The sequence below is a fragment of the Neodiprion virginianus genome, chromosome 4, assembly GCF_021901495.1.
Source record: "Neodiprion virginianus isolate iyNeoVirg1 chromosome 4, iyNeoVirg1.1, whole genome shotgun sequence".
Taxonomy (NCBI): domain Eukaryota; kingdom Metazoa; phylum Arthropoda; class Insecta; order Hymenoptera; family Diprionidae; genus Neodiprion; species Neodiprion virginianus.
Window position 1 is genome coordinate 212,415 of NC_060880.1, and position 25,696 is coordinate 238,110.

A 25,696-nucleotide genomic window follows, 5' to 3' on the forward strand; every position below is an offset into this window, starting at 1 on the left:
CTAAAGCATCGTGATTCGCTCTTCATTTGTGCTGTACCATAAGCCTGGTTGTCGGGCTGTCACTAGGGACTTGATCGGAACCGTGTATCCGGGCAATAACCGGCTCCCGGGCGCTACTGCGTGTGCGTGGATGTACACCGTACGCACGCACAAACGGACAAACGCACGTACAACAATAATATGGACTAAATATCCATGCGTAGCCGGGCTTGACAACTTTTACCGCAAAGAGGCAGATCGAAGGTATCGTAACAATTTGACGCTGAAGTTGAAAACACAAAGGCGTATAATTTTCCAGCCAATTCTTAGACGGCGTGTAGAGCGGCAACGGCGGACTCTGGCAGCGTTTTTGGTTTTCGGCTGCGTGAGCCGAGTCGGAGCGGAGCAGGGCGGCGTGGTTCGGCACCGAGGGGTCCGCAAATTGCAGAGCGCAGTACGGAACGGCAGAAGTTGCGTCTAAGTCTCGCAGTACGGCGTCAACCGCGAACGGCGATGGGTGTGTCGAGTGCGGATGTTTATTACGACGGCTCGCGAGCCTTCACGTGGCTCGCCGACCTGGCCGGCCTCCCGATTGACCAGGTAAGCCGAAGCCGGCCCTACATTAAAACTTACAGCCCCTATTGATCCTCCCTCGCATTCTCTCGCGTATTAAATTCAAACAGAGTTGACACTGACAGCTTGTCGAGCGGCACGGCAGTCTCCGCTCCGCTTTTATCGCGCGTCTGCCTAGGTTACACTGCATGTGGGCAAGAGTTGCATACATATATCAATCGATCGGGGATGAAAATTGCGTGTCGCTGCGGCTGCTCCGCGTGCTGGGAATATATCCATTCGCAGGCATATTATCGCCTGCCGTTACTGACAGTGAGAGTGGACGGGGGACGCGCGTGGGCGTGGGCAAGCCTAACCGGTGTTTATGCACTTCTGTGCACCAAACAATCACGGCGAACCAGCACGTAATTATCACGCTTCCAATGAAACGAACGAGGGATCTCTCAGGGTTACGTCTCGGACGATGTCTTACGGAGGAAATCATTCTGCGCAACTGAGCAATTAAGCGTGAAAACGGGTTTGGGGTGTATTTCGATCGAGACCGATTGGCGGAAGTACTTGAGTGTTTTATTAATCAAACGATACAAGCACACGCCCTGTTGCACTACGTCTATACTATACCTAAATATATGTATCAGCGGCAATGATATCATGCAATATTTATAATCGCTTTCATCATTGCTCGTACACGTTGAATCGAAAACGTATCTGATCTCTGATCTATGCAGAGAGCGGCGTCATATCCACCGTTATAGCCCGTAGACTATACATATTGTAATGCACGATGCTACCGCTGATATTACATGGAGATCGTTCAAGGCTCATACTTTTATGGTTGTGTTTTGATATTTCAATTGAATGTCACTGCTGCTTTTATTTTATATTGTTGATAGTATTTTGCTATTGTTATTGCTGTCCCAGATGTTGAAATGTATGAATTATCGTCATGCGTATTAAATGCGTACGGGAGAAACCTCGCCACCTGAATTGCGCACATTGTTATAAGCGCGATTAAAATGTCTTGCTCGCGTACAGTTAAGGAAAAAAGGAAAAATAGTAGAAAAAAAAACAAAGCAAAAAACCAGAGAGAGAAAGGAACGTTTCGTCGAGTTAGAAAGTACTGTAAAGTATTTATTGAAGAAATGTTTTAATGAAATGAAGCAAATTTAAGAAAGATGAACAATACTTATGTAGAAAAGGGCAATGCGCACTTGTGCGCCGCTGGAAAATTCGCAGCAAAATTTACGAATTTCATGCAGCAAGAAAGGTCACAGAAGACCCGGTTTAGGAAGAAGCAGCTCGAAAAGCTACAGGTGTAATAAAGTACGCGTATAAGAACGAAATCAACCGTGCATGAGTCCGCGCGCGCACGCGCGCGCCCGTGTGTGTGTGTGTTTGTTTGTTTGTTTGTTTGTTTGTTTGTTTGTGTTTGCGCCTCCTCAGACGCCGTAGCAGCCGAAGAACGCGGGGTAACCAACAGGTGTTCGATTTCAATGACTGGCGTGAATTCATGAATTGCGTTACTACATGCTATGCGGTATTTGCTTCGTTTTTTCCCGCGCAATTTCTGCCTGCGTTGGCACATCGTCGGTCTCTCCCAAATTGTAGTCTTTCAATTTTGCTCATTTTTAGTTATAGAACCTATTCCAAACATATGTGCAAACGGTTGCATATCCGATCCTAGAATTGAAATTAAAATTAGTCAAACGTCAGCTGCATTTTTTCTGTTTTTGCTTCCGATACTATCAAGCACAAGCGTCGAAACGACGTCCACTCGCATGGACGCATGGTTAAAAAGAAACTTCCCGAAATAAGTGTTGAGGGAGAGAAAGAAAATGTACTAACAAGCTGAACAAGCCATCACTTTTTCGGTGCTGTTCTTTTCCTTTTTTCTCCCTTATGTACGTACCTTATATAAGTAACATATAAGGGTGTTTTAAAATAAAAAAATTTTCAATATAAATTGACAGCCTTTAAAAAGTTTGCTTGGCTTGAAAGAAAGATCCTGGACGAAGATGAGAGTGTTCAACGTGTTGTCGAAGGTCGTCCTTACATGATATTGCATTGTTTTTCACATTGTTTTAAAATTCATTTTGAATTCAGTATGAAACACGTTGTAGCACTTCAATTAGGTACTATTCCTTTCCTGAAATTTATATTCTACCCAAAGATCACGATCCGCAACATAACGACGTATTGAACGGTAATTTTATTTTCCTAAATTAAAAATTCGTACTAAATTATAACTATTTTATAAGATCGAATTAATAGAAAAAAATCGTCGTATACGCTTCTCGAACATCAACTGGAGATTTAATTTTAAAAGTCTGAGTCTTTTCTACTATGTAAATTGATATTTTTTTTTGGATTTAACGAATGAAAGAAATATTTTGTCCACTACTCTTCATAAATTCAAAACTATATAAAAAAAAAAAGTGAAAAATCAAAAGCTCATCTTTTTCCAGAATCTTTCCGTCAACCCATAGAAACTTTTTATGGGATATTACTTTGGAAAATCGCAAAGAATTTTTTTTTTTGTAACACCCTAACGTAACACGTAGCTGGCCGGCTGACATCAGGTTAATCTAAGATACGTGTACAGGAACAATAAAATGATGAACCACCTAGCTGCTGATAATAGTCGTCGGGAATGAATTAACAATTGTCGCAGGCCATTGTGCAGAGATCTATGTAGAGAACACTTATGCATATATCCGTGCTGCATCACAAGTATGTCGTTATGCATTCTACACACGTCTGTATTAGCAATCCATTAGGTTGCTTCAAGACTGCAGATATCCATGTAGGACGAACCGCGCAATTCCATAACCATTTCGCACATTTATACACATCACAGTATTAAGCGCAGCTCCCGCCATATACTTGGACCAACAAAATATTGTTAATAACGATAAAATTGTGTTGAAAACAGTATGATCGATAATGTATCGTTACTTGCGTCTCCGCTGTTCTTATTGTACTCAGATTTTGAATTTTTCTTTTATTTTTGCAGCATCTTTGCATTTGTATACTATATACACGATACAAACCCCGAAGCGATGATAAACTCTGCCTTCAGCTTACCGTTGCGTTTATTCGCGAACGATTCCCGATCTCTGCAGTCATGTCTCAGAGCTATTCTGCAGTAGGCGTTTGTCTTGTACTCATAATCCTTATGCTGCTCGTTTTACATGCAATCTAAGGTTGTTCACACGCTCTGTGATACGTTATAATTAATGTACAATGTATTATACATTATAGGTAGAAGGATAGCGTGTGATATTGCAAAAAGACGGCATGTTAATTAAATTAATGAGCTGTGAGCAGCGATGTATATTACCAAAAATTTTACTACCTCTATGTGATATAGCCGAGCCTTAAAAATTTACATTCACGGTATTATGTCAAACGTGCCTGGAACTCCACATACTTGAATTGTGCAATTTTCAGTGTTACCCCTTCGTTGATATCAGTGATTATATACTATATCTTATACCATACAACCTGAACTGCACTGAAGTGCCATCTAATAATAATTTACGCCGTTTTTTTTTTCTCCATTATTGCACCGCATGTGTTTACAACTGTTCTGTTTCTGTTATAACAACGTAGATGAACTTCCTGGTGACGCAATTCTCAGCACTGGGACTAGCTGCCTTGTTGAGGTCTTCGCTGAGCCCACGAGCCGTTAGTCCCGCCACAAGGCATGCCTTCGGCTTGGTTCTCGGCCTCTTCTTTGGTTACTTCAGTTTCGGCAAGTAAGCCAATTAACACCGTCTCTGGTTGGCATTTAAAACCATTTCTTTTTTTTTTTTTCATTTTTTTCCTGCTCTCTTGCTTCCTCTGTCTCATTCATTCCTTCATTCATGTTCCTTGCAGTCTGTTTTTCTGTCTCGAATAAATTACTGTAAGTATACTCCAAGGATAGAGAATCTTTGAGAATTCACAGAGTTTCACATTATTCATTAAAGACTTGGGCTGATCGTTCTTTGGATTTACCGGTCCATGAACTTCGTTGTGCATTGTTTATATAAAACCTCAAGTAATTGATACTTATCCGTTCACGTTGATGGATTGAATTTTGATAAAACAAACAACTGAAAACGTACAAATGATAAGATATATATGTACCGATAATGACGAGGGATTAAAAAATCATGTTTAACGAAAAAACATAAATCACTTTCAGGCATGCGGTGCATTTGGCGGGACTTCCGGCTCTCTGCTACGTCGTCACGCGGACTCATAATCCTCGCAGTGTGCAAAGGTTAATATTTTATGCATCTAGAATATATAAAAGAACCTTATGTGAATTATGCAGGCGTACCAATTTACCATAATAACTATAAGCGTTAAAATAAGTTGCATGTAATAAGTTGATAATAAGGTCTCGTAAATTGCCTCATAATTTCTGGTAAAATTTGGTTTCGCGCAGTGCAAGAAATGTTAGACAAAGATACGAAAATGTGCAGGAAAATGCAGCGAACGCGAGAACTCGGAATGTAAAAAATTAGTCGCACAAAGATGTAAAGTAATCACGGAGTGTATTGAACGAAATCAGAAAATGGATGGGCTTAAAATTTATCCATAGTTTGCAAGTTTTATGAAAATATTTTTACAGATCCATTCGCGATTTGAACAATTTCACTCGGCACTGAAATTTGAGATGTTGAGGAAAAATGATTATTTCTTGATTACAGGGCTGTCCTTTTCGTCGCACTTCTTTATCTCTCCTGCATACATTTTCACCGCCAAGTATACGACTACGGTTCTTACACCCTAGACATAACAGGTATGTTGTTATACGCATAATGCGTTCACGCTCCGGTAAATTATAGGATCAGATCCTTGTTGGCCACGCATCCTGCGCATCGGACCAATTAACGGATCGCATATATTGCACACACCCGTCCGCGCAGCTTGGCAAATATCACTATTTAATGTATTGAAAGTGGCGTGTGTACCTAATGCTACTTATAATGCAATTGCGCGACAGGTCCGCTGATGGTGATAACACAAAAGGTAACGAGCCTTGCCTACAGCGTCCACGACGGAATGACACGCAAGGAAGAGGAACTCACTCCCTCGCAGCGATATCACGCCGTCAAGTGAGTTGCGAAAATTATCGAGTACACGTATACGTTGGTAGGGGTTATTTACTCGTTGTCCCACTCACCCAGCTGTTAGTAACAAGTTGTCGTCTTATGTATGCCTACCTTGTACCCATAGATTATATCTATGTTATACCTACATGCAGCGCATGGAATGTGAATGCATGCCAGCTGGTCGGGTAGCAAAGGTAGGGGCACTGTTAGACGAGTCATGGAAATGTATTGTTTTTCATTCAGTACATCATTATCATCTGTATTGTTGTATGTATATTCTTATTATTCTTATCCTATCCGACCAATAATTGAATATTCTAATTAAACCGGAACAATGCCTGTTTTATTCTGAATTAATTATTACGAAATTGTAACAGCGTTGCTCGATTTAAACGCATTGTCTACAGTTTTTTCGCAGACTTCAAAGTCGGATGCGTCGGTTATATGTGTATAATAGACGTGTTCGTACGTGCAACGCTCCTAATTCATGATTCATGAATGTCGACACGAGCCTGACCCCTTTCCTTGAACTTGTTTCGATTAAATTTGGTTGCATACAAGCACCTCCTCGATTTCTGCAGTCGGCAGGACAGAAATTGTGAATGAGAATCACGTACCGTGTATAATAACAGTAACCGGAGAAGACGAAGATAAACATGAGACCATGTGGTAAGAAAACATGAATAAATCGCGGGAAATGAAATACTTTTAGCTCTAAATACATTGTGTAAACCGACGAGAATCGAGAAGTAATTTGTGCTGTGCAAACCGAATGCTATTCATTGTATTTCTAATTTTACTTTCATTCTCTGGCAAAGTCTACGTGTATTGCGATGACTCTACCATACGAGTCATTGTCTCTGACACGGTCTTTGTCCAGACAATCTGGTTAACTATACTACAAACTCTGAATCCCTCCTTCAATTTTACGGAAATCCAATTCAAATACAATGTGTATTTTTGTGTTTTTAGAAAAATGCCGACGGCCCTTGAGTATTTCGCTTACGTATTACACTTTCAAGCGTTGATGGCTGGTCCGGTGATTTTCTACCGCGACTACATTGATTTTATCGGAGGTCACAACATTTATGGCTCAAAAACATTAGCAGTGAGAAATTGATTCTTTCGGATTCTACATACTTGTTTTCGCAACGAAATTTCCGTCCAATAGTCACTCTTTCTAATTTTACATTTTTTTTTTCTTTCTCAGGGCTACACGGACAAGAATTTGAACAGCAACGAGATCGTCTTGGAACCTTCGCCACGTTTAGTTGTGGTAAAGAAGGTTCTCGCCAGCTGTATTTGTGCTGTAATATTTGTCTCTTTCATACCATCGTTTCCGATACAAAAGATCAAAGGTTGGCACGGTGAATTTCTATGTCACCGCGTTTCTTATGCGTGTCGTTTGTAGATAAATCTCGTCAAAAAAAAAAAAAAAAAAAACTTCTTTTCTCTCTAGAGGATGACTTTATTGAGAATACGACCCTCGGTTACAAGGTGGGCTTTCTCATGGTGTCCACGATGCTTGTTCGCTTCAAGTACTATCACGCGTGGCTCTTTGCTGACGCCATATGCAACAATTCGGGCCTCGGCTTCAATGGTTACAATGTCGACGGCACCGCGCGCTGGGACCTGATTTCGAACGTCAACGTACTTAAGTTCGAAGTTCGTACACCAGACATTTTCATTTTATCCTTCGTTCATTTTGATAAAGTTTTTATCCCCAACCTTATGTTTTACATTGTATTCAAAAAGTACACATTTTCTCAACAACGTGTAAACAGACCGCGCTTAGCCTGAGGGACAGCATAGAGCAGTGGAACAAGGGTACCAATCGGTGGCTACGCATGATCGTTTACGAAAGGATCAAAACACACAGCACCATCCTCACCTACGCATTGTCCGCTCTATGGCACGGTTTTTATCCTGGCTACTACCTCACTTTCGCTGGAGGGGCGTTATTCACCTTCGCAGCGCGATCCGTAAGTCACAAAAAAAAGAAAAGTTTTGCAGCCTTATTATGACCAGTTAAGGAAATATTTAAGCTCCCACCATTTACTAAATCAACAGGGTGGGTATTCGAATTCATTAAAAGCGTATAACCATTACAATTGTAGAAGAGTTACAGATGGTCTCTACGTAGCCTAATTTTTGCAGAATTTCTTTTGCCCGTAATGCGTGCGAAATGGCAGCGTTTTAAAATTTTTCGATGAAAATTTCGGTATTTTCTTGTTCAGTGAAGTTTCTTTAAGCTGTATTACATGCAGAATTTGGATATTTATGTAGGTATACTTTGTAATGTAACGGTAAATAATTGTAAGTTTAAAAGTGTGGATTGTATGAAAATATTAGCAGGTTATTAATTGCTATTCATATTTCGTTGATAATTCGAATTCTTATCCAGATACGGCGTCACGTTCGACCTTACTTCCTCGGATCGAATGCTTCCAAGCTGTTTTACGATACGCTTACTTTCGTCACAACTCGAGTTTTCATGGCTTACGTCACCTTCAGCTTCATCCTACTCGAGTTCTACCCCAGTATTAGACTGTATCTGTAAGTTGAGTGGACCGTCCTATATGCTCAATTTCTCGCGGTATCGTTCTATGGAAATTGTTCATCTGTTCACTTGTTCATTGATTTTTTCTACACAGACACATGTACCTTGCCCCGCACATTTTGGCACTGGCAGTTCTAATTCTTTTGCCGAAATTGTCGGGGCTAATGCGGCATCAGAAGATTACCACTGCTGCCGCTGCAGCTGCAGCCTCGGACATTTCTACAAAAAAACATATTTCGAATGGTCACGGCGGGCCGGTTACTGAGCGCATGGCTCACGTTGCCCACCTCGCACAAAAGGCTCAGTGAGTCGATTATTGCACAAAGCTGGACAACTGTAATTCTAATCTACGTATAATACCTACTGCTAATCATAAGTTTTATATAAAGCAACAAATATTTTTATGGATATATTAATAAAAATTACAACATATTGTATACATCCGTGTTCGTAAGCGTTGAGCTTAGAGAGTAGAGATCAGGTGCGCGCAACTGGGATCTATCTCAGGTTCATGCTGAGAAAAAAAGGTTGAGTGGAAAAAGGGGAAAAAGAAGTGGAGAGACAAATTCAGTACGGTGCAACCATTGTGATACAACAATTTCGAAAATTTATTTTTATACCGAGCGTTTTTGCACAAATTTACAGAGCCCTCCAAATCGACAGTATTTACTTGTTTCAATAATTGAGGTATTCCGCGCTGTGAGCGTGTGAGCGAACCACAGAATTCTCTACAGATTCGAGATAGTTTTTTTTAATTACTGACTGACTATTTTTTTTTATCTTCTTTTTTTTTTATCTCTTGTCATTGATAAGATTAGAGATAGCCGAATGTTTAAATTATATAACGCGTATGATGTATGTTCTTTCAATATGAAATGTGGGTGGGGTGCATTTGATTGAAACAATGTATTGTTTCGTAAAAATGTGAGCATTTTTAACTTGGAAGATTTGTAAATTTGCGTAATTTCAATATGTTCCCCTCCCCCTTTTTTGGATACCCCATACGTACCTATACCTATACACATTATGACTGATTCGTATTGAATTAAGCTATGTAGCAGATACGCACATACGTACATATGTTTGTATAATTTGAATACTTTTTATAAATATTTGTATCTAGAAAGAAAAAAATCCCAACAAATACTTGATGTCACTATTGAGTGGAGAAGAGCGTGGTTTTTTGTATTGCTTTATTTTGTTTCATTAAAATTTTATTATTATCCATCGTATCTCACAATTATCAGCCTGATAATCGTTGTGCATTTTAATCGTACGTGATCGTATTTGGACGTACGTATAATAATATCTGCAATATACTAGATTGGTCATATTTCATCGTAAGCTTTGAAAGATTCTTTTTCTGTGTTTTCTCGTAACGCGAGCCAGAAATGCAATATTCAAAGCGTTATCGACGAATTATCACTATAGTATGTATATCGACATGATGACAACGACTGATATAATTGAATAATGTAAAAATTCACTCGCATGTTAAATAGTACCCATAAAGTTTCCTAAAGCATGAACATGCCCCGCCGACGTCATTACATATCAACCATCGGGCATTTATATTTTTCCAAAATTATTAAAATTTAACAATTTGAGACATTTATTAGCGACCCACTGACATGGGTGTGTGCACACCATATTATGCTAATGTGTGTATGGGTATTGTTACACAGTGAAGTATTGTTTGTATAGTAAATTCGTATCTATGCTAATTTTATGTAAATAATTATTTGTTATTGACATGAACGCTTTGAAGACTACGTGATTCTATGAGAATTCGATATAACGATTTCCTAGCTTAATTGCAAAGGTCATCGACAAAGTTGGACGAAATTTCACAACTTTAATCTGCTATTTTACATTTTCAAACGTAGACGAAAGTTTCCGCAAAATTTTTTTAGAAATTAGCGAAATTCAAGTTATGCACCTAATATTTGTAACCTTGAGATAATAATTTTTCTTTTTCTTTCGAAAAGTCAACTCTACTTACGAACTGAAGACTTGGACTTACAAAACTGCATACTTGATGTTTAATTAATAAGTGGGCAAGTAGAGTATAATTTTCCTCCGGTCGAACGGGATACCGACAGCACGAATGGATACTACGTTGCCTGGACGTTAGGCGCTGGATAGTTCCGGCATTCCGTGTACGTTTGAGAATCGTTCGTTCCGACGGATTCAATTCTCCGCGAAATTGGCGTAGGTAAAACGTATAGATCAAGCTAGCGTGATCGAGCTACAAATTTTTCGAATCGCAAAGGATTGCCCTGCATGGTTCAAACCTACGTAGTTCATTCCTACACGGCGTGGTTGGTAATCGCGAAAATAGCAGCGTAGAACGACTTTGGAGGTTAGTAGCGTCATTGTAACGGTACGATGTTTAGAAAAATCAATTACATATTTCGGAAGTTTGATCGAAACATCGAAGCCGATCGCCGGACTTCAATCTTATTGTCGAATGAAAAGCAGTGTTTGAAAAGGTAATTCTTACCATTGGCGTAAAGGAAAAAATATTGTTATTAACAATGCAACGCATATATATATATATATATATATATATATATATATATATATATATATATATATATATATATATATATATATATATATATATATATATATATATATATATTAAACTGCAACATTTTTATGTAGACCATCGGTCTCGGTTGCGACCGTGGGTATTTTTCATTTGACGCAGAAATAAAGAAATGGCACGGATTCTACGAAGTCGCAAGAGTGAACTCGAAGATTTCATGCTGGTTCTCTATGGCTGCGTCAAACTAAACTGTACTGAAGCGTTTTTGTTTAGAATTACGATTGATTAAAGGACCAGAATATCGAATTTTCACACACGGGAAAATCTTATTCGTAGAATTTATAAATGTGAAAAGTTCAAACACAGAAAATTGAAAATATAGAAAGTCGAAGTACAGAAAGACAAATTATACAAAGGTTATAACATGGAACAGCAATATCTGTATATTATCGAGTGATTGTTGAGAGAAATTCTGACCATTTTACAGTTTCGCATCCTATGTACTGACCCTTCTAATCTTTTAATTCCCCAGACTTCGACCTTCAACGTTTCTAAATTATTTATAAATTGAGTTTTCGCTTTTTAAAAGATTCGATACTGTGGGCCCTTCGGTTTTTTGATCTTTCTATATTTTTACCCTCACCATGTATAATGACCCTTTTCCGCGTTTGATATACGTGTTACTTTGATATTTGGAGATACATATACGACAACGTCGAAATCGACCAGGGCACCCCCTTAATACGCGCGACAAGTATAGCAAGTCCATTTGAGGACATAGCACTCACATTTTCACCCGACCTAGCTATCCCCCGCCTAACTGTCCGCCTGCGAACTAATCTCAGATCACTAACATCTTTATTCTCGTAGAGAGAAAACCGCGAGCGCGAAGTACAGTGTCTCGCGCATTAAGCATGGGGACACCTGCGACAAGGAATTTTGCAAACAATTTCGCAAGGTCAGGCCGGTCGAAATTTTTTTGTTCGTTCTCTCTCCTTTTAGCACGTGATGTGAAGTTGATAACTTTATACAGCCAGTCAGGAAGCGAATTCAATTCTGTATTATTTTTTCACCCGTTTTATGGAATCCCAATTGACGCAGGTATAATCGAATCCGTCGGCACACCACGCGTTAATTTTTTTTATTACTGCCTGCAGTTAAATCAACCGCTCTCGTCGGCGCGGCGCGACGCCTTGCGTACAACAATACTTGTGCAAACAAATTCACGCGTGGATCATCCGGCTTCTACGCTTGGGATGTATAAAGATAACGAGCGCGTTCTAATCTTCTCGTATATTATATTTTTTCTCAAGTTATGAAACAATGTCCACAAGCATTAGGGTTCGCGATAAGTAGTCGCTGTTAAGGATTCGAACATATTATCACGCATGGGACGAGAACAACATTGGACGAAGTACGTAACGCGATTGTCGAAGCGCATGGGTATCACAATTATTGAACGTTCATCCTATAACGAGCCGCAGAGTGTTTGAATAATCTGCAGCTATCGATGCAAATCTTTTATTGCCATGCAAAGTACAATATCGCAACAAGTTTCATTGACCATTGTCTATGTGCGAATATTAATAATTGCAAGGCAAAAACTTTCCCCGCTTCGAATCTTTCTGTTGAATAAACTATTATTTGTAGTTTCCATTTTCACAAACGCGTAAAACGAAATCGTCTTCTTAAACCCGTTTTTCACCTGCTAGCGACCATGAAAGTTTAATTGCGAATGAATCCTTGATCGGAAGGGTGACAAATTTCGCACGTTTTCTGTTTTTGGAACAGTCTATTTCGCGTACCGATACCTCAATCAAGCTTCATACATTATAATTGAAATATTATGACATGACGCATTATGAGGATATATTACTGAAGATTTACACAAATTCTCGATGCTCGATATTGTCGGTAGACAATCGACTGAGTGATGCACTATCTGTTATACAATAAAGTCTTACAGGTAAACGTAACTATACTTCTCGGTACCTGAAACACGATTAATGCCGCCGGTGAAATTTTTTCAACGGGGCTTGCGTGGCCGCTAATTAAAAACGCGAATCTTAAGGCCTGCAGATGCTTGGCTTTAGCTGATAATAATTCTTTTCATGGCGCATTCGAATTGGGGTTCCTTCGCTGGGCATTCAAGCATGTATGTGAGCCAAGGCAACGGCAGCCGCGAAGTTTGGAATTGGTAATTAGTCATTATCGCGGTCCTCTCTGCTGTCTTTGATTTACAGAGGCATGGCATTGTAACTCGTATAGAACTGGGCTCGAAACGAGAAAGAGTTAGCGTTAGATAATAATGTATGTACCTGGACGGTCTTGTGTGGTCGGTAAGAGTCGTCGATATTTTCGACTGCACATCACACGACGCTTGTAGCCGCAAGTAAAAGTGCGACCGTAGTCATTTCGTGTCATTTCAATTGCTGCCGATTCGCTGACGTCTTTCACGTAGAATTGCGCACAAGTTGGAAGATTACAGGTTACACCTCTGCTATATCGCAATTTTATCGTCGAGTAAATACCGAAGGTTTATCCGATGGCAATTCATGTTGGCTCGGCTGCAAATGTCCCGACCAAGTTGCAACATTTTTTCATACGTGTTTAGATTTTTTATATATTCGCCATACCGTGTAACGACCGGACAATTTCTTTCGCAGAAGCGAGGCGAAGTGTTGAACACCTGTATCACCGTATAAATTGATGATACCGGTGCCCGTTGTTGCAGAAACCACTTAATATTATACATATGTATCAGAAAATTCTTGGCACATTTGCTCGACGTACGAGTGCAATTTGTTCGTTATTCTACTGATTTGAAAATTAGTCACGTGTCCGGTTACCGGTACACAACAAAGAATTCCTCTTCCTTCTCTAATTTCTGTTTCACATGCGTGTTCAGTCGAACATCAGTTCCACGTGCTATGGACATCGAAACAACACAGTTGTCTCTGTTCGCTCCGTTGGCGAGGACGAGGACCACCCTACACATGATGGTTGATTGCGTCCCATCCACGGAAGGAGACAAACCGCAGAAGCGCGTGCTCCTCGTGAGACCAAGAAGAAGAAGAAAAGGAAAACAACAGTACTCTGGATCAACACGCGGTGAAACTTTCGTCTCCTCTTGCGAACGGGCCAGTTTACGGAATCGATCGGTGAGTACAAGTTCATCCACGCTTATAATCATGAGATGGCTAATTGTTCCAATTTCTGACCATCTAACGTTACAATTGTTCGCCGTTTAAAATATCGTTCACATACGCAAGTATAACAAACGATGTTCATGAAAAGACTGTGAGACATGTTCATCAACGCAATATTATCGATTCTTCGTTCATGATCGCGATGTGTCCTTGCATACCAATTCACTGTAACGCGTTCTTAAACTCGATGCTCAGGAAGTGTTGCCCACTTGATGTTTGCCCGCGGCACAACTGCTAGGTTGTTTGTCATCCTCTCCGTGAGGCCGGACTCGATGCGGAGTGAGCTGGGTGTATTGGTCATTTAAATTTGAAAAGTAAGCACGCGTGTATAATCGGATGACAAATCGCAAAATATGCTATAATTGTTGCCCTGACGTATGATAATAATAATTACGTACGATCTGATTGTATCCCAGCGCAGCGTGCGCTCGAAATTGGGGAGTATCCGCACGCTGTATGATTATGACAGTCCTATCTTACATTTGAAAATCTAGGCAAACGTTAGTGAACCAGTTAATCCTGGTGCTGGGTGGTCGCTTAGGCCACCGAAAGATTAGAGATAGTACCTGCAAGAGCCGCCATGCGGGTGCTGCTTATTGCTGGTGCGTTTGGTCATCCGTGTCTTAATTAAACCTTAATTAAACTGCCCCGGTTAAACCCCGTTAATTATGGATTATGTATCCGCCGAGAAACATATTATCACATCATACACGAAGTGAAAGGGTCATTTGAATCAATTGATACTCGTCTGATTCAACTAAATGTGGCGAACGCGATATACTTGCTTAATTAAACAAAATACCTTTGTTGCTCTAAAAAAATTAATTGAATTTAGTTGAATCAACTAAAAATTTGGTTAGACCGATAGATCTTGAGTCGACTCAAATAAATCTTAACTTCGCCGCCCGTGACCACAAATTCAGTTGATTCGATAACTTTTTTCATCTCGTTACAAATTCTGGTACTTGTTTCATTCCGAGGAGACCGAAAAAGTCTTGCTGGTGACATTAACGAGTCGTAGCGTCCGCATATATGGGGTTTCGTAATTTTGCCACTGCCACTCCGAGAAATAATACATAACGTTGATATACCTGCACGCGTTACAAAAAGGCTCCGTCGTAAACTCGTCCCCGAGTATGTAATATATGTACACATTAGAGAGATTAGCCTTCTTCTCGAGTCCTCGTCGACCAGGGCTGACGTGCATGCTTACAGCCGGTGCCTTGACATCGGCATACCGGCCACTCGGATTGCGAAATCCATCTTGTTTTCCTGTAAAGTACTTTTACGTTGGATTACGAGGACGAGTCTTCAATTCGACATGGTTATGACTATCGAAAAATCATGCACTAATTACGCAGGTTACAAACGATTCATCAACAAAATGATTTCCATGCTGACAATGAATGATTTAGAGTGTAACTTTGCAACTTTCAGGAGGAAAAAATAACAAAGAAACGCAATTAAGGCAAAAGTGTCTGTCAACAAACTTTCTGATATAGAGGTTAATTTTTAAATTAGTTGAAATCTCTGACACACACACAAACACACACGCACGCACACATTTTATTAATTTAATTTAATTAATGGCAAAGCTCGTGCGATCTTCTTATGCAACACGTGGGTACAATAGAATTTCGCAAGGTTACCAGATTATGGGTAGGTAATCTTGGAAAATGTGAGAACCAGGTAGGCTACGACTTCTCTGAGGATACAAGATATAATATTCGTAGTTATAGTATAAATAGTCTCAGTAGATGCGGTTAACCGTGGGAATGAATTTGTACGAAAGACTAGCTGTGGTCCTTCATCGCACATGCGATGTACCGCATGTATATTATATATACTCACAGGGTATCCACTTGACATGTGACAATCGTCTCTGGGAGCGGAATGTAATTTGACTATCGGGAAAAATTCAAATTTACGCTAATGAATTGCACGTGAAAGATGACGAGTGCAAGGAACGAGAAGCTGGACATACGTTATTATGGTCAAGTAAAAGGGGTCGAATGTAATGTGTACTGCGTATCAGTGATTGTACAAAAGGGAAAATTGGCCGATATACCGGCTATAATTGATCGTGTATGGAAGTTCGCGGCGCGGGCAAATCCCTAGACGTCGCCGGCCAAGCTTGTTTTCGCTTTACTTGGCTTGACTACATTTACTGAATTCGAACTATAGAAGTATAGAAAATAAAATATCACTCGAATACGCTGGTGATGAGTCGCTGCAAGCATATTGAGCAATAATTACACAACTGCTAAATTAAAATATTGCAGCATGAAAAAAATCTGTTCTTAATTTCTACCGGACTGCTGACAGAGAGAGAGAGAGAGAGAAAGAGAAGTCAAGGAAATTCTCTTTCTTTTCGCTGAAATCGCGGTTGAAAATTGGATTAATTTAATTCGTCGTCTGGCGCGTCGAGAAAGTCCGCCGAGATCTTGACTCGGTTCTTCTCGTTCGAATTCTTGGGATCCCGACGTAACATGCGGTGCGGTTGCATTTTTATGAACTGGCGTGTGTTCCGCGTGTGTCGGCGATCGTTTGTTATTCAAAATGATAAAATTACTCAGTTACTGGCATCATCAATGATTATCCCACGTTATCTTTTTCGTAGATTGCGCTCTGTTGCGCAATTCTGAAATATTTGGAATGCGTGCTGTCGATCAACGAGGAATGAAGTAAAGTAACATCAACGGAACCGAGGTGATACGGTGAAATAGACTAAAAACAATGACTGTACGTAGAACATTGCCTAATCGTACCCACCTGAAGAATTTGACCATCCGTTGTCATATTGTCGAGCAAGTTTGCTTACCAGAATTCGGAAGAGAATCGATTGTAATCGAACTAAAAACGTTACTATTGATGATGAAATGATCTCGGTTTAGAAAATAATTCATGACGCAATGGATCTTTGTGCTGTAGCGAATGGAAGAAAAAAATGAGATAAAAAAATTAATAACGAGGCTCCGGAGGAAGACATCTACTGGTCGTTAATCTTTGAGCGCGAATCGCAGAATAACAGATGAGAATTAACGTACGCAAGAAAGTTCCCATATAAAAAGGTAGCGAATATTGCACGGCTATCCACACGTTACACAATTCAAATTACGTTGGAGTATGTGTAAGGTGAAGAAAAAAAATTATATAAAACGTTTCGTCTTATTGTTAGGCCGGATCTTGACGCCATACTCTGCAGTATTTTGCCTCGAATATACAGTATGCTCTGGGCACAATAATATTTTTGAAACTTTTAAAAAACACCATTCAATAGGGATACAATGTTTTTGTAATATTTGAATAGATTTTTAATAGGTTCTAAAAACTTCTACGTATGACAATGTTACAAGATTAGCTTGGAAATGTATCTATAAAACATTTTCCAAATATATTTTGTAAAAATATTCAAACGTTAAATTGTTATTGCGTCAACGCAAGAGACGTGATGTTAAAAAAATGTTTCGAATATTTCACGTTGCAACATGTGTGGGTATAGGTACATATTCTTCCGTACGCATTCAAGTCAGACGTTGGATTTGTATTTTATCATACGGCTAGCTGACATTTGCCATTTTGTCCGCGTATCGCTCCTTGCGAAATAAACACTCACGTGTGTGAATGTAAACATGAAAATCTGTAAGAAATTATGAAAGTAAGAGATTCGTAGAAGCACCAATTGACCGTCAATAGTTATATTTACGTACCTACGTACCCTAATGACGGCTGTAGATTGAATGCAGGTGAAATAGTTGATAATAGTGACGATTCGGATACAAATCCGGGTGGTTAAAAATGTTGCTAAAGCCTGGTAAAATTTTTGAAAATCCGTTTCGTTCATTATGCTATATATTCGCTGTATATGCCTCGATGTCTGTAGCTCACGTTAAGAGACGCGGCGGCAATCGAGAGAATGTGGATTCACGTGTTATGTAAAATCAGTACTGAAGTTTGTTTCCACTTACACAATCCCGCAGGATCGAAACAGCCGGCAATTTCAATCGTTGCATTTTAGCCATAACTACCATTCTTACGTAAAACTTATACCTATGTTTTTTCAATCTCATACGAGCTATTTAAGAAGCGACGTGTAACAGTGCGAATTGCGATTAGAACCGTACGTTGAGTCAATTAATCATTGCGCCTATAGTAACCACACGCGTATTGCACAGCTCGTTTAGAGGTTTAATGCATTGAAACTTGAATGGAATACTTACGATGCGCAATTTTAGAATAATTTATCATCTTTCCGTTCTACCTATAGTAGAAATAACATCGTCACCTTGTCGGCTAATTAACTCACAATGTTACGATATACTCGGCATGGGTATAAACAGTGCATTGAATTAGTTTTGATAAATATTTTTTTAACCTCAAGCAAATTGCACGTGACAAAAACTTCATGCGGCTGCGGCATATGCGACTAATAAAATTCCACTGGCACGCTGTATTGTACACTCGACTGTGAAGCCTTGAGAAAGAAATTCGACCTTACATTTTACGCGAATTAAATACGGTGCGAAATCGAATTTGCACGATGAATACGTGACCATGTAACGTCATGTATATTCTTCTAGACAATGCTGCGTTACTCGTACAACAGCTGTGTGTCGGCCAAACAGAGTGTGCCAAGATAATATAATATATATATATATATATATTCGTATTTGCACGCGATCGCGTCAATTTCCGTTTATTTTTTTCCTACATTATACAAGACCCGATCATCGTAGTCGGCGGATTGTTTTTGACTCCGGTCTTTTTCACGGATATCGATCCAAAATTTACATACGTATCGAATTTCGCTTTACGTATTAGGTATAAACGGCCGAAAATTAGGTATCGACAAATTTAGGCGACCGATCGTTTACAGTTGCGAAAGCTACACAAATTCCACAATGCGGCCGAAACCAGCGGCTCGTGAGAGTTCAGCTTATGGAAAGCGATAAACGGGATATGTATTACCTTTTGGTTCGTTAAACTCTAGAATTATTCACTGCTCTGTGAATCCGCTCATTAATGGACTACGGTAACCTTCTCAGTTAGACGTATCAAGAAGTTGAAAACAGGTTCCATTTTATTTGCAACAAGTTTGCGACAAGAGCGAACGCCCAACAAATAAAATTAACTGTATACTATGAAAAGTTGAAGGGAGCCTATAATTAATTGCCAAATAATTTTATTTGAAAACGAACAAAAATTATTGCGATTCAAAGCCCTCGATGGAATCGATTAATGAGGATGAAGTTAGCGACGTTACGGTAACGATGCGTGTTTAGGAAAAATAGTTACTTCGCACATTTAAGATTGTCTGAAATTTATTAAACCACGATGAACACAAAATTTATTCGTATATATTGAAAAGTCAAGCCTTGAGGATCATTCGGATATTGCATAATAATGATTTTTCTCCCCGACTTTTCCTTAAAAATTATGTACGACCCTCGTTGACCACGGTGACGATCCGAGGTAACGTATCACCCATCTCTTCGGATCTTGCGGCCTGGCAGCGTCCAGGGATTTCCCGACGAGGAAAAGAGTAGAAGAGGAACTAACAATAAGAAAAAAAGAAGAAAACAGGAACGAGCGGTTGTTCCGAGCTGGGTCTTCGATACCGGGTTTTCCCAAGAATGGCTTTTGCATCGTTTCGGCATCCCGCCGGGGTGTTCCCGTCATGTGCGAAGAAACCTTTTCTTTTTAATATTTGCCTGGTATAGTATACCCATCGGTACGGTAGCTGAAAAAGAATCGAGATTACTACGATAGCCAATGCATAGTTCAAGTATCCGCGGTTGATTTTCGCCAGTCACTGAACCCTGCCATTCTGTGAGCCCGTCTTCGAAAACTAATGGCTAGCAGAATTGTTCTCATGCGGTGATTTGTTACCGTTGAAAGGAATGTGAAAGGTTAATTTTACAACTTCGCTACGTACAGAAATCATCTTGTTTTTCGATTCTTTTTTCTACTTTATCCCCGTTGTTCGGTCCTTCTATTTTGTATGACGAATCTCGACGTGACTTACGAGGAGAACATCAGACGTGTCCACAACCGATTTCCCTGAAACTTCGTACGCTGGAAGAGGGGGTCAAAATAAGCGGACACGTGTCTCGGCTTATCCGTCAACACTCAACCGTTTTCGAGAAAATAACGGTCAAAGTTTTCGACTTTCCTAACATTCGTGAAGTAACCTTCTACGGACACGGGTGAATAAAAAAAAAAAAAAGAGGAAAAAAAATAAAAAATACCGGGTTTTGATCACGGGGCGCAAAAGTGTGAAGCCGCTGTTCTACTGCTTCGATTGAACTCAATGCGCTATAACACGATACGGATATAAATAATGAATACGTACTGGTTTATCCGCAAATATAATACAGCTAGTGAGCAAGTTCCCGAATTAATACACCAGGAAGTATATTGCATGCGCACATATATATATATATATATACCTGGTTTATCGTTTATGTATTCATAAGACGAAGAAACGTGAGGTAACTGTCCAAATTAAAAAAGCATACATTTATTATACCTATCTTTTTCAAGTAACGCTTGCACGGCTCTCGGATTATTCCCGGTGCATTCATTCTGATAATTGCTTGCTAGCTGTGCCTATCAGACGCGTAAATAAACCTGCACTTATTCATTACCTACATATACTTTTACCGTATTACTTAATTGTCCCACACCGCACGATAAGATTCACGATGACGGGTTTTTCTTCTATCCTCGTTTAGGCGAACAAATTTTTCGATTTCAGTCTGAACGCCTGATTGAACATTGCAGTCAGGCAAGTTTTTTTTTCCCTGAAGTTTCGTGCGGTTTTCCCTCATAGTAATTATATCACGGAGTGATTGCACACTTTTGACAGAAAATATCCTTGTGCGGCACAATTGAGCTGGCTGCGAATTCCCCGCGGAAGAGTTAAGAACAAACGAAAATACCCGATATTGCGGAAATTAATATCTGTATGTGGCGACGTAAGAGCAACGCTTCCGCAGTAGCTATAAATTTGAAGACTCGCAAAATAAACCCGTTCACCCTTTTACAACTCAAGTAAATATTTGCCTGTACTATTCACAGTTTCTAGGCCTCCAATTAGGCATAGCGCGTGCATTACGCATATGACTGATTGCGAATCTCTACGGAATGGGAGTATCGTATCTTGAATTTGAAATCAAGAGGGAATATTCTGATTTCCAAAAATCTGGAATAACTGTCAATCGTTAATTTCTAATCAGGAATATCAATTTCTTAATACGAAATTCATCTCTCTGCATTCGCGTTTCGTTTGAAAATCCGATACATCCTTCGAAGTTTCGAAGTAAGGTTGTTAAACGCCGCCAAGGTAGAATCAAAGGCGCGCAGTAATTACGCCGGGAAGGGAACCCGCTAATTTAAATTTACGCTCTGCAGTTTTTAGAAGCTCTTCAATGTCCTTGTCGGCGTCATGACCGAATGAATTTCAAGAATCGATATATGTAATATCGCGTTCTCGGGACCGTCTACGATATCACAGGTACACACCTGTAACGGGCGTATGACGCGAGATATGTTCATTGCTAATTTGATGCAGCTGAATCGGGGGATCGTCCCTTCCGGGACTGCAAAAGCCGGTTTTCCTGGCTGCCCGAACCGCCCTTGAGAACTTCCGTTAAAAAGCTTACAACGCGCTGCGTGCATCCTGCCCTCGATTCCAATAATTATAGAAAATTCTTCGGCTCGTTGTCAATCGATGTCAGTACGTATTTTGTATACGTGCCATGCGGTCCTACGTAAGCTGTAAGAATTGCGTATATTGTTTTACGCACGTGTCTGCATCGTGATATTATAAAGTGAAAGGTTGCGGCACGATGGACTGGAACAACAACAGAGTTCACTGTGAAATGTTTGAGGTGCACGTAGGACATAATATCTGTAATTCAAGTTTCCTCTGCAGGATATGAAGTGCGCGTGGCCTTCTTCTTTTCCGAATAAAAGTGTTTCGCGTCTTACGTCGTGACTGCCATGCGCTGTATACATGTACACATATCTATAGGTGTACATTATCCTGATCTGAGAATTGCAAATACATTCACGTACCACGCGATTTGAACGTGCTGAAATGATGAAAAACAAAATTTTCGTTCAAAAATGCAACTTCTTGTGGGATGAAAACGATAACTTCTTACCAGAAATTTTAGGCTTCAAATTTGCTTTTTTATTGTTAGGATCTGCCCAGATTCTATATGCGGTATCTGCGATAATTTGTTTATTCCGAAATGAGAAATACGATCTGTCTATTTTGCGTATTAGATTTTTGAAATATGCAAATACTCCAATTGCGATCTGGAATCTCTGGCAAGTAATAAAGGTAATTTGCATAAGCAGGTGGTTATTTTCGCCATATGCTGATTCGAGAAATTCGCAAATTCCTCGATGATGCAGGTAAACCAAGCGGTTGAAATAGACTTTTTTTTGGATCCAGTTGAGGTAATATCGCAGTCTATATAACGCTACATATAAGGAGGTTTACGATACGTATAGCACAAATATTACAATACCTGCTTATTATCTAAGGATTTTATGTACGGCGACGTCACGGAGATCCGGCTTCGTAAACGATGCCTCATACGTGCCTGCCTGGATCAATCGACCGGATCGCTACAGACGAATAAGAAGGAAGCGTGCACGGTCCGCTGCCGGAAATTAAATTAAATAAATTAAAAAATAAATTGAAAATTCGTTCTTAAAATAGAATTATCAAATCGAATTCCGTCTACCCCGGGCAGCGGTTTAGACTCGCTGCACTCGCGGTGGTAATAACTATTTCGGTTTCTAAACCTAACGACATTTTTATCTGTTATTTGTGCATATTTTTTACTTATAGTTAAATTTATCTCCTACCAGTCTTATGCTCGTTATTAACAATCATGTATACGTTCGGCCGCGTTCACAGCTCCGCGAACAAAAGTTTGTGGGTGTTTTGCGCTAAAGTGAAAGAAATGAAAATAAAAATAAATGGTCAAAAATACAAGTCAAGTTGAAAAGAAAATTCTCAGGAGAGAATGAAACGAATGATCGAACCCTCCGGGACCCGAGTCGCACTGCGTGAACCTTAAATTAATCTTCTCGCTTCCGTAGAGCCAATTACGTGTTGGGCCGGTATACCTGTATAATATACACCGGTACGTAACGCGTCGAGGATGAATCCTGGAATCGTTTAACATCGCGCGTAGGTATTGCGGAATCCCCGATGACGTCTTCGGGGTCCGGTAGCTCATCGAGACCTGTCCGTGCAGCTCGGAGAGCGTGTGGGGTGCGTTTGACCTCCGATCGAGTCTTGTGCGTATATACATAGAGACGGGAGCTGCGGACTGGCCGTCAGTTCTTCGTAGAGACCCGGTCTTTCGGCATCGACACCTCCACTCAAGGCACTCGTCGATTTTTCCCCTCAGGGAGTAGTCGCGATTAATCGGTTTCCTCGAGCTCCGCTATCAGCAACGCGGCAGAGTCGGGGGATTAACCCGCGGTGCAGTGCCAAATATACTGGGAAAAGTTTTCAACATCCGTTCGATTGATCAAGTTCGTCAAGTTCGATTCTCGGTGATATTGTGCCTTGCATCAATTAAAGGAATACTTCGAAAGAAGAAACCAACGGCAAATTTGGTACGGGGTTTGTTGCCATTGCATTTTTTTTTTTTTTCTACCGGATAACAATGGTATATTGACCATATTATGTTGCATGCAACTGAAAAGAGGGACGATACTGTGAAATAATTGAATTCTGCCTTGTTGCCTCTTTCGCCCCTCTGAGAAATAATTGTTCGTCAAGTAAACGGAACCGAGAGTGATGAATAAGTGAACTTGGGAAATCGGGAATCGTGCAGATTACTTTTTGTAATATGAAATTTCAAATCTCGGGACCTCGTCTTCAGAATCGGAGGGTACGATTTAATTTGGATATAAGAATTCTAAAAACCGTTATTTAGGACCAACTCTTTCAACAGAAAATCTAGCGGATCTTTTCGCATTAGGTGACGGAAAATTGAAACCAGTCAGACTAGTTTGTTCATTCATAGCCAACTATCTTCATCGTTTTGCGATTGGGATTATAAGAAATTAAATAAAACGCGATTAGAACTCGACCGATTCTATATATTTCCCCAATTGGCAAAGTCAACTCGCACGCGATGTTCCGTCTATTCGGAGACGGAGCAACGGCGGTGATGAAACGGCAGCAAAATAACCTGTCGGCTACCCGCTTACTTACAGCGAAATAGGAGGGATATAAACGCTCGAGATTCGCAAGTGCTCGTTTAATTGGATGTTGTAAAAGTTGTTCACGTTACGGCGAGCAAATATAGGTGATATTTTATTTCGTCTGTCACGTTTTCTTCTTTTCGATTCTGCGTCGTTGTGGAATTTTTGTACATGCGGTAAGCCCGTTTATGGATATGTACATCTACCTATACACTATCGAATACTGTTATACAGAATAAAATTGAAGCAGCGACCGACTGCGTGTTAGAAAGTTTGGAAAAAAAACGGACGGTTGATCGGGAGTGAGAAATAAAGACAAGAATAAATAAAAATCATTGGTATACACGCGGCGAGTAGTAGATTTAATTGAGCCATAGCCGCGGGATGAAATAAAAAATAAACGTTACAAATAAGGAGAACCTTACTTGGAGGCGGTATGAAGACTTCATTAGTCGATCAATACCCTCGTTTTCACACATGATCCACGTAATCAGGCGACAATTAACGCGCTTTGTTACACAATCTTTCCTGTCCAAATAATGAGTCCGTCTATCTTTCAGCACGCTAATCATGACGCCCGAATTAAAGTCTCTGAATCTCATAACGGAATCACATTTCTATCAAAAGTTGAGCATTGTGAAGGAATTGACTGGCTTGAGTGATATTAACCCGTTACCCTGCTTTGACGAGTCTGACCGTTGATACAAAGTTTGTACCAAAGGATGGGGGTCAAAATTTGAAAGGGTCGATATTTCGAACTGCCGATGTATCGAAATTTCAAACATGCGAAAATAAAACAACGAAAGATAAACTGTTCGAAATCTTGACACTGATTAGAATGACTACTAATCAGTGACACTTTCGAAAATCTAGATTTCGAACAATTTTGTATCGCAGCTGGTTGTGTATCAACACAATTTCTTTAATATAAATAGTCTTATTTTATTCTATATATTCTCTTACGGTTGGGACTTCGATGGAAGGTAAATCGCCAGTCAGGGAAGCCATCTAGAAAAGGCAAAGGTCCCACATTTGGCAAGATAATGCCGCGCCGAAGGAACTACGACCATAAACGATAAGAAATATCGAACAATGACTAAGTAATCGAAGATTCGTACATGACTTCCAGCGTGGATCATTACTTCTTAATTATCCACGGGTTTTTCCCACTCACACACTCAGTTGGCTGCCGGATATGGACAGTGAGTGGCCTGCCCGGACTGTGTATAAGCAAAAGTGCGGAAGAGTCGCGTATTGTTTAATTTTAAGTTATACCTGCGTGCTCCCCCTTCCCTCCTACGTAAAAAATTCCCACTTCTATAACCAACACGTCCGGTACAAGTTCTTGACCAATCCTAAATTCCCACCAATCACAATAATTGACCAATGCAAAAAATCATCCGGCCGACAAGTTTCTTCCAATTTCCAAATCTTCCAAATTCCTTCTTTGATCATTACCAAAAAGTCAGTACACGTCGAG

General features: G+C 40.0%; 2 protein-coding genes and 1 long non-coding RNA gene across 6 annotated transcripts in view; 2 read left to right on the top strand and 1 right to left on the bottom strand.

Moving 5' to 3' along the window:
- Positions 1 to 8,656, top strand: LOC124302213 (lysophospholipid acyltransferase 6). 3 transcript variants are annotated; one of them, XM_046758121.1, is made up of 11 exons: positions 305 to 579; positions 4,165 to 4,310; positions 4,742 to 4,819; positions 5,253 to 5,344; positions 5,549 to 5,660; positions 6,630 to 6,765; positions 6,868 to 7,015; positions 7,117 to 7,322; positions 7,442 to 7,639; positions 8,062 to 8,213; positions 8,312 to 8,656. In XM_046758121.1, the coding sequence occupies exons 1-11, from the start codon at positions 493 to 495 to the stop codon at positions 8,523 to 8,525; spliced, it is 1,569 nt and encodes a 522-aa protein (XP_046614077.1). In that variant the 5' UTR covers positions 305 to 492; the 3' UTR covers positions 8,526 to 8,656. The 3 variants fall into 3 exon arrangements, with proteins under 3 accessions (XP_046614078.1, XP_046614079.1, XP_046614077.1); XM_046758122.1 differs by lacking the exon at positions 8,062 to 8,213 and having other exon boundaries at positions 1 to 579; XM_046758123.1 differs by lacking the exons at positions 5,253 to 5,344; positions 5,549 to 5,660 and having other exon boundaries at positions 304 to 579.
- Positions 5,261 to 25,403, bottom strand: LOC124302238 (uncharacterized). The gene is made up of 3 exons (XR_006907659.1): positions 25,391 to 25,403; positions 12,574 to 12,579; positions 5,261 to 5,374 (listed from the first exon to the last, which is right to left on the bottom strand). It is a non-coding gene; the product is annotated as an uncharacterized LOC124302238 (long non-coding RNA).
- LOC124302207 (laccase-1-like) overlaps positions 10,372 to 25,696 on the top strand; it is a 21,417-nt gene continuing 6,092 nt past the window's right edge. Inside the window, exons 1-2 of one of the 2 annotated variants that reach the window (XM_046758104.1) lie at positions 10,372 to 10,709; positions 13,677 to 13,929. The gene's annotated coding sequence lies outside the window, so the exon portion shown is untranslated. Of the gene's footprint in view, positions 10,710 to 13,676; positions 13,930 to 23,336; positions 23,623 to 25,696 lie in introns of those variants that run through there. The other variant, XM_046758103.1, reaches the window with a different exon arrangement.